The 9893-nt window shown below is 32.8% G+C and overlaps 1 protein-coding gene across 2 annotated transcripts; it reads left to right on the top strand.

The window, feature by feature from the left end:
- Positions 1-565: 565 nt before the first annotated feature.
- On the top strand, positions 566-7365 carry LOC137739933 (beta-glucosidase 12-like). Of its 2 annotated transcripts, none has more exons than XM_068479686.2 (13): positions 566-1362; positions 1854-1923; positions 3481-3539; positions 3694-3769; positions 3885-3962; positions 5352-5439; positions 5555-5810; positions 5967-6082; positions 6178-6395; positions 6484-6515; positions 6607-6709; positions 6821-6929; positions 7051-7365. In XM_068479686.2, exons 1-13 carry the CDS (start codon positions 1162-1164, stop codon positions 7220-7222), a joined length of 1578 nt encoding a protein of 525 aa, XP_068335787.2. In that variant the 5' UTR covers positions 566-1161; the 3' UTR covers positions 7223-7365. The 2 variants fall into 2 exon arrangements, with proteins under 2 accessions (XP_068335787.2, XP_088556535.1); XM_088700409.1 differs by having other exon boundaries at positions 1147-1362; positions 7048-7365.
- The last annotated feature ends 2528 nt before the right edge of the window (positions 7366-9893 follow it).

Below are 9893 nucleotides of genomic sequence, written 5' to 3'. Positions count from 1 at the left end.
TCAGCAGGGGCATCGGGAACTCCCCCACGCTCTACATCCTACTGCATGTTGAATTTCCACTACCGGAAATGCATCTTGAAAAGGTCATCCAGATACTTCCGCTATTTCTTATCGGTTTCATCAACATCCCAATGAACCTATATTAATGCCAATAGAAATAAATTAGTAATTTAAAAAAATACTACTTTTTAACAAAAATAATTATACATTCTTTAATACAAACTTAGCGATAACTCCCCCACCATGGACTTCTTCAACTCCTCAGGCACCATTTTCCAAGAATCAAACTCAGTAGAACATTGGTTCTGCGCCAAACCCCAATGTCAAACCTAAGTTCGGCATACGCATTAGCCCTACTTTTGTCTTCAAAGGACAACAATCACTTACGACGGTACCTCTTTATTCGCATCACACTTTTCCTCATTTCTTTTTCTACCACAAAATTTTAAAAGTAATAGACTTAGGAAAAAAAAAAATGGAAATTCAACCATATCAAATATAAAACAACTAATTCAATCAACAATAAATTTCCTTTTTACCTTTGCCTTCACGAGAGCCTTCTCCCACGTAACTTTTCGTTGAATCAAGAATCGAATCAACCATCGCATTTGAAACAAAACCTTTGAAAACTAGGGTTCTGAAATTGTGTTTATATAGAACCCGTAACACTTTGCGTGACGAACCACTTGGTCGCGCAAAATGCGTTATAAACGCGCACTAAATGGGAGCGGTTGAAGGACATCTGACCGTTTGAGTGAAACTTTGCGTGACGAATATGTGGAAATATTCGTCGTGCAAACATTTGCCTGCAAAAATTTTTTCCTGCTATTTCTTGTGTGACGAATATTTTCGTTGCATAAAGGTTTTTTTTTTTTTTTTTTTTTTGCTCGACCAATCTATGATTTCGTCATGTAAGTGCCACTTAGGCAACGAAATTTGTTTCATCCCTCAAAATCTCGTTGCGCAAGCTATTTTTTCTCCTAATGCTTGTAGCTTCTCGGAATATTTATTTTATATAAAAATATTGTAAAGGTTTCATATCCGATCAAAGACTAGTATTAATAAATAAACTAGTTGCCATTTAATTTACTGTTTCAAGTGTGTACATCCTCCTCTTGGATCTAGGCTCTATATATATGAGCACCAAGCCAGGAAGAGCCAATGCATCTAAATCACCAAAACTTACAAGTTATGTCACTGCATTTAGGGTCTCCTCTGTCATGTGTGCTGCTACTACTAGTTGGCCTTGTATTGACAAGTAGTAAAGCTGCGATTACGCCCAGTCGTTATGATTCTGCTTTCCTCAACAGGAGCAGTTTTCCAGCAGGGTTTATATTTGGCACTGCTTCATCATCTTACCAGGTCAGTCATTCAACCGATTTTTGTGTGAATTCAGAATAAAAGCTGCTACATCATATGTCCTAATATAAGTGGAGAAAGAATATACTTTTCAGTATTCCTCTGTTTGTATTATGATACGGGTGATGCTATTCACACATCATTTTACCTTTCACACACTCCTCTCAACTTTTGACCGTCAGATCGAACGAATTGAAGATGATCAAATGACAGATTTAAAAAAAACAAGTGTGTAGAAGGTAAAAAAATGGTGTGTGGATAGCATCACTCAGATAATTCGTGATGTACCACCTTGTTTCCAAGGACACTAAAGAAAACTCTCCAATCTTTCTGTAGAGGATTAGTAATTAATTAATTAACTACCCTTTAATTTGAGTTTTGGTTAGTTGATCAGGCTTTTCTTTCAATGTCAGACCAAGCATCGTGCATTAGTGTTGACATTAATTAATACTGGTTTGTACTCTTGTATGTGTGTGTGTTTTATTTTTCTCTAGTATGAAGGTGCAGCAAGAGAAGATGGTAGAGGACCAAGCATATGGGACACCTACACCCACAAATATCCAGGTGTGTATGTCAAGTCAAATAATTAGCTAATTTAACTTGAAATCATTTCCAAGGAGTATATAAATTCATTCTTTCTGTTTTTAATTAACGTTTTTTTTAATGTGTGATGCGGTTTAGTTACACAAAAACTAATATTTATAACAGGTTCTAGCATATGTAAAGTCTATATACAGGCATGATTCACCTATATTATAGATCAGTGAATTAACAATTGTATCAGTTTTGTCTATATATTAATCCACGTATTTTCGGTATGAGCGACAAAATCAGCCAATTGAGTGTGGCGTCAAAAAACTAAAAGTTGGCTTTTGATAGTTTAACTTCACGGGTTCCTTCAGTGGGTTTTAAATTGAAACGTATGAACTGAATATTTTCCATTTCCTAAACCACGTGAGTACTATTTGCATGTGGTGTGATTTACGGATGCAAAGGAGAGATTCGAACCAATCGAATCATATTAAGCACAGGGTTTCCAGTTTTCAACCCAAAACTTACAAAATCAAAATTTTATTTTCAAATTCAAAATATTCAGAAGTTTTCAAATTCGGTATCGTCTCATAAATTTTGGTACATAATTCGAAATTTTTACATTTTACAAGTTTTTAGATATCTTTTATTTTTCTTGTACATGCAGTTCAATGTATTCCATGTGGGATGTACTTGTATATAAATCTTGATAGTTTGTAGTATATTACTAGTATGTTTATGATTTATGTACGAGACAAAATAGTATGTATTTTTGTGATATACACGTAGAATCAAACACACGCTCAGTTTCAATAAATAAGTTTATAATTAAATATAAAAATTATGAATATTCCTCAAAAGAAACTATAAATAAAACATATACAAAACTAATAATGAATATGATAAAACCAAATTAATTACAAGATACTTCCCGCCCCGTAAGAGGTGGATTTCCTCCTTATTTAAAAAAAAAAAAAAAAAAAAATTAACTATTGAGTACCAATATGCAGAATATTTCAATTTGGATCATGTTTGTATCCCCCTGGGAGATTTTACTTGCCCCTGGGCGATTTTATTTGTCCCCACTTTAAATTAATGAATTTTTACCGTCCGAACATCATAATTGGAACTATTTATTCTTTTTATCATCATCTAAAGATCATATCTAAGAAAAATCATTCAATTTTTTATGCATATGAATGACCAACGAACTCTAAATTGAATGATTTTTCATAGATATGATCTTAGATGATGATAAAGAGATTGAACGGTTCCAATTATGATATTCAGATGGTAAAAATTTGTTAATCGTAAGTTGGGGGACCCCCATAAAGGAACACAAAGCATTATCCTTTCGATTTTTTTTTTTTAAATTTTTTATGGGAATAAGAATGGAAAATTATTCTGCAAGATACTACAGTATTAGTTTATGCAAGTATGTGTAGTAATTTTCAATCAAATACTAATTGAGAGTCTTTGTGTGGTGACAAAAGCGACTGGTCGGTGTACCATACATGTACTTGTATATAAGGATTTATGTGGTCATTATGCTCTAAATTAATACTCAAAATCTTCTATGATAATATGCAGAGAAGATCAAAGATGGAAGCAATGGAGATGTGGCTAATGATGAATATCACCATTATAAGGTAGAAATCACATTAAATTTATTCTTCTATACAATTTGTAGTTGGAAGGGTCCAATTAATAATTATCTTCCAACAACATCATAGGTTAGACTAAATTATGGGGCCTTAAGAAACACAAGACATTGATGATAAAATGTTGTGTTCTTATATATAGGAAGATGTGGGCATTATGAAGAATATGGGGTTGGATGCTTATAGATTCTCTATTTCATGGTCCAGATTGTTACCGAGTAAGTTTATATTTCGCATCCACAGTATAATATAACCAAGAATGCATACATACATATATATATATATATATATATATATTATATATAATTTAACGTTTATTTTCTCTTGTCATAGATGGAAAGCTAAGTGGGGGCATTAACAAGGAAGGAATCAAATACTACAACAATCTCATCAACGAACTTTTACGCTATGGTGATAAATTTTCATAATGTCATTCATTTTTCCAACTTTCTTTTTAGGAGAAATTAAGTTTTCGTTCCTTAATTTTTAACTTCATTGATTAAAATTTTATTCTTTTTCAATTTTTGATCGAGGTATAATAGTTAAAATAATTGTTATTATTTTAGGAATCCTATTTGGTATTAATCTTTGCATGATTTTAGAAAGGATTTGATTATTTTGTTATTAAATTTCTTAATTAATACTGAAATTTAACATTTTGTCCTTCAATCAAGGAGAAATTGGTTCACATCCCTCAAATTTTTATTTCATTGACGGGAACCTTATTCTTTTTTAATTTTTTTTCATCAAAGTCTTTTTGTTGGTCATGGTACTCAGAAATGGAATCCTAGAATGACACCTTATATCTCTACAAAGTGTAAAGGCATTCATATTATAAATCTTACTAGAATTGCTCAGTTTTTATCAGAAGTTGTGATTTAGTTTTTTTATGCAGAAAAATATTTATATGTCAGCATATTTGAATTTTATAATTAAAAGTTATTTAACCATTCTAAATAGATCCATTTAGTATTAGAAACATTATTTTTGATATATTTATATCTATGACTATTTTGTATTATATATTTGTTTTTAATTTGTACCTATTTTTTAATTTACAACCTTTTTTTTTTTTAATATGTACCAGTTTCTTTTTAGTTTTAATTTGTACCTGTATATAAATAAATATATATATATATATATGTATGTATGTATGTATGTATGTATGTATTTATGTTTTTTTTTTTGTGCCTAGATTTTTAAAATTTTATTTGTACCCATATTTTTTAATCTTTATTTGTACCCATAATTTATTTATAATGCACCCATTTTCATTAATGTACCGTTTTTTTCTTTTTGGACAAATGCACCACATTGTTATATATTTGTAAAATGTACCAATTGTTTTACGTGAAATGTTTTCTTAATGTAAATCTTATTCACTTTTTAATCCAAAATGTACTAATATTTAAAATTAAAAATAAAACATTTTTATTTTGATAAACTAAAAAGTCTGATCACATTTCACACAATTCAAATTTGAGGAAAAAAATAAGAATCCTATTTGGTATTAATCTTTACCTGATTTTAGGACGGAGATAGTAATTTTTGTTATTAAATTTCTTAATTAATACTGAAGTTTAAATTTTCTCCTTCAATCAAAGTGTTGAAATTAATAAAGTTTTAGTGTAAGATTTTAGTCAATCGGGAACCAGAACCAAAGGTATTGTTTTAAAAATAAAAAATACGATATTCCATTTATTTGAATAAAGAACATTATTACAGAGCATATTCGTGAACAATTTTGCACTCATAAACATAATCTAATCGAAGTTTATGCTTTTACTTGTTACACTCTAGGTGTAAAGCCATTTGTGACACTTTTTCATTGGGATCTTCCGCAAGCTTTAGAAGATGAATACGGCGGTTTCTTAAGCCCTAAAATTGTGTGAGTGAACGACTTTTAACCTCCACAAAATGATCTCTTTAATTGAATGCAAACTAATAAGATATATGGGCTTCAAAATCAGAATGCATTTAATTTAAATTTTTCTAGATTGCAGCCAACATTTTCGAGACTATGCAAAACTTTGTTACAATGAATTTGGCGACCGCGTAAAACATTGGATCACGTTAAATGAGCCATGGACCTATAGCTACGGTGGTTATGCTAGCGGGTCTTTTGCACCAGGACGATGTTCTACTTGGCAGCAACTAAACTGCACCGGTGGAAATTCGGCTACTGAACCATACTTGGTGGCACACCACCAACTCCTTGCTCATGCAGCTGCTGTAAAAGTATACAAGGATAAATATCAGGTATTATTTTTTTGGTCAGAATATTCGGTTGTAGTTGAAAATTTTGATATGATTCACTAATACTACGTGATAATACAAGATCAAGTAATTTATTACTTAGATAGACAAATACTGTACCTTTTTGTTGCTCAATCAAATCTGCATGAACATGTACAGGCATCTCAGAAAGGCATGATATCAATAACATTGGTGTCACATTGGTTTGTTCCGGTTTCTGAGGCAAAGCACCATAAAAACGCTGCGTTAAGATCATTGGATTTTATGTTTGGATGGTAAGTATATCGATTAACTCAATTAAATGTTTATTTTCGGATATGTATTTTCACTGGCCAACAAGTTCATGCTTGCAATTTCCATGTTTCTGTAGGTTTATGGAACCATTGACGAGTGGCGACTATCCACACAGCATGCGGTCTCTTGTTGGAAGCCGATTACCAAAGTTTACGAAAGAACAATCCAAGTTGCTAAAGGGGTCATTTGATTTTCTTGGATTAAATTACTATACCGCTTACTATGCAAGTTATGCACCTTCAAACAATTCTGTAAATGCAAGCTATTTAACAGATGCTCGCTCTAATCAATCCCGTGAGTACAAATTAAAAAACTTTCTAGCAATTTAATTCACTTAATTGGAATAATTACACTCTGATAATTAACCATATACATTGTACAGCTGAGAAAAATGGAGTCCCCATCGGTCCAAAGGTAACATCAGATTGTTAGCTTGAACTCTTATTGATTTTAACATCAATTTTTCTCTACGTAATAAGCTCAATTATCATCAAATGAGTTACAGGCTGCTTCAGATTGGCTATATGTTTATCCAAGAGGAATTCGAGACCTTTTACTCTACACGAAGGAGAAGTATCATGATCCACTCATTTACATTACTGAGAATGGTAATGACTTTTTTAAGCCTAATCGATTGCATAACCAATGTTTGGATTGTACATGGTGAAATACAATGAAGTTCTATAAAACCTATATTTGAAACTACGTACACATTGTAGGTGTTGATGAGTTCAATGATCCCAAATTATCACTTGTAGAAGCCCTTAATGACACCCAACGAGTTTATTACTACTATCACCACATATATTACCTTCACAGAGCAATCAAGTAAGTTCTTTTTAACCAACTAATATTAAGTTTAACTATAAACTTTGTTTCGGGAAAAAAAAAAAAAAAAACTATATTGACGCCTTCAATGCATTTTAATTTTTGCTTCCATTTTAAGTAGGGATGGTGTCAATGTGAAGGGATACTTTGCATGGTCGTTGTTGGATAATTTTGAATGGAATTCGGGATACACTGTTCGGTTTGGGATCAATTATGTGGATTACAACGACAACCAAAAAAGGTACCCCAAACTCTCAGCACACTGGTTCAAAAGTTTCCTCAAGAAGTACTGAAGAAATCCGATCATAGTTATCGCCCATTACATAGATATTCGACGCTGATCCTTTCTGTATTTCCTTCCTTATTATGAAGTTATTTGTGTATGGAACAAAAATAATGGACTTTGAGCAATAAATATTCATACCATTTTAAGACATTTAGTTATTTGGATTTCCCTTAATTATGGTTCGCCTAATACCTTTTTGTCTACAATATTTTACTTAGAACTTGGATCCAGTTAAACCTTGACCAATGGAGATCTTCTTCATCGAATTTTACAGGCCGTACGGCGAGTTTTAAGTTAATTCTATGACAAACATCCTCAAGTGATCCTGTAGCATAGATTATGTGGTGCTGCATATGAAGGTTGTGGAAGCATATATATGTAGTATATGTATACACATAGATGACCTTAAATCTTGTCTTCTTTTTATTTTATTTTATAAAGTTGTTTAAACTGTTGGACAGTTCTAGCTGATAACAAATATCAGATATGCAGAAATGAAAGAACAAATTGAACAATGATGAGCATAAAAGCTATAGAAAGAGACAGATAAATTAGAATTTGATCTTTGCTTATTTCAATCACGTGTTTACAAACTGACTCAATATATGTTATATATAGAAGACTAGTTTATTAGCTCATAAACCACCTAACAGACTCTTTTTAACAACCTTTAACCATCTTAACAGACTTTTGAGATGTGGCAATTCTAACCGACTTCTAATAATGTGGCACTAGTCAACTATGTTCAACACCCCCCACCCAACCCCACCCCCCCCCCCCCCTCCTCAATCTCAGCTGGGATTCCCAAGCTTGAGATTTTAACAATGCCTAACAAAGCACGGACTGTGAAGACCCTTGGTTAACACATTAGTAGTTTGATCATTTGTTGGAATGTAGATAACTTCCAAATCTCCTTGTTGAACTTTTTCTCCCACAAAGTGATAGTCTGTGAAAAAATGTTTGATTCTTGAATGCAAAACTAGATTTTTCATGCAAAACTATAACAGGCATGTTGTGACAGTGAATTATTGGTGAATTGGACAGAACAACACACAATTCTTTCAGAATAGCCCAAGTTATGTCAGCAGCAATGTGAGCTAAAGCCTTGTATTCAGCCTCAGTGGAAGTCCTTGATACTGTTTTGCTTCCTAGATTGCAATGAAATAAGATTATTTCCCAGAAAAACTACAAACCTGTCACTAACCTTCTAGTATTGAGATCAACAACCCAATAAGAACCTGAGAATGCAGTAAGATTGGTAAGTATATTTGCATAATAAACAATGCCATTACGAAATATTCCTTGAAGGTACATGAGAATTCTTTTGACAACTTCAAAATGAATTTCAATTGGTGATGTCAAGAACTGACATACTGAATTTACTGCAAATGCAATATCTGACCTAATAAAGGTCAAATACAACAATGAACCAATTATGCTCTCATACAAAGTTGGAAATGTCAACAATGTTTCTTCTGAATGAAGCATTTGGTTGTGAAGTTTACAAGGTGTTGGTGCAGGTTTACATGAATCCATCCTTGCCTTGTGAATCAAATCCTTGATATACTTGGATTACAACAACAACAACAAAACCTTTTCCCCACTGAGTGGGGTTGGCTATATGAATCCTAGAACACACGTCTTCTGTTAGATCCAAGTACTCTAAGTCTTTTCTTAGAGTCTCTTCCAAAGTCTTCATAGGTCTTCCTCTGCCCTTTTAGCCCTGAACCTCTATCCCGTAATCGCATCTTCTTACCGAAGCGTCAGTAGACCTTTGTTTCACATGTCCAAACCACTATAACCAATTTTCTTTTATCTTTCCTTTAATTTTGGGTATTTATTCTTTACCTCATATATCCTCATTCTTAATCTTAGGCTACTCCTTTTTTTCCTCATATATCCTCATTCATAATCTTATCCTTTCTCGTGTGCCCACACATCCAATGAAGCATTCTTGTCTCTGCTACACACATTTTATGTACGTGCTGATGCTTCACCGTCCAACATTCTGTGCCATAAAACATTGCTGACCTTATTGTCGTCTTATAAAAAATTTCCTTAAGTTTCAATGGCACACGACGGTCACACAACACACTCGATGCACTCTTTCATTTCATCCATTCAGCTTGTATTCTATGGTTGAGGTCTCCATCCAACTCTCCACTATTTTGCGAGATAGATCCTAGGTAGCAAAAACGGTCGCTCTCTGGTACTTCCTGATCCTTGATATACTTAGATTGATTAACAAAAATGTCACCATTGTCTTTATATGTAATCGATAGGTCTAGGAAATAAATAAGATTTCCCATGTCCTTTAAATCAAACACTTTAGATAACTCTTGTAACACTCTATGTACTTTGGATGAATTAGATCTAGTAAGGACGATATCATCCACATATAATAGAAGTATGATCATATCAGAACCATCCATTTTTTCAAACAAACTTGTATATGAGGTTGAAGCATGAAAACCCAAAGCTGCCAAGTAACAGGTAAACTTGAGTTCCAAGCCCCTAGGGCTTGTTTTAAACCATATAATGACTTAATCAACTTGTACATGTGGGTGGGATGAGAAACATCAACAAAGCCTTGAGGTTGCTTCGTATAAACCTTTTCTTAAATTTCTCCATGTAGGAATGCATTTTTGATATCTATCTAAGATTCTAATGATTAATGG

Source organism: Pyrus communis, chromosome 9 (assembly GCF_041283825.1).
Source record: "Pyrus communis isolate YQ-2024b chromosome 9, ASM4128382v1, whole genome shotgun sequence".
NCBI classification, from domain to species: domain Eukaryota; kingdom Viridiplantae; phylum Streptophyta; class Magnoliopsida; order Rosales; family Rosaceae; genus Pyrus; species Pyrus communis.
Note: the sequence above shows the minus strand (reverse complement) of the source record. Positions and strands in the feature narration are given on the sequence as shown.

What these genes read in the sequence shown, in the direction of transcription:
- LOC137739933 (XM_088700409.1), top strand. Translation starts at nt 1,162, where the DNA reads ATGCATCTAAATCACCAAAACTTACAAGTTATGTCACTGCATTTAGGG. An exon ending in CTACACCCACAAATATCCAG is followed by an intron (nt 1,924 to 3,480) that starts GTGTGTATGTCA and finishes GATAATATGCAG; the next exon opens with AGAAGATCAAAGATGGAAGC. An exon ending in TTCTTAAGCCCTAAAATTGT is followed by an intron (nt 5,440 to 5,554) that starts GTGAGTGAACGA and finishes TCTAGATTGCAG; the next exon opens with CCAACATTTTCGAGACTATG.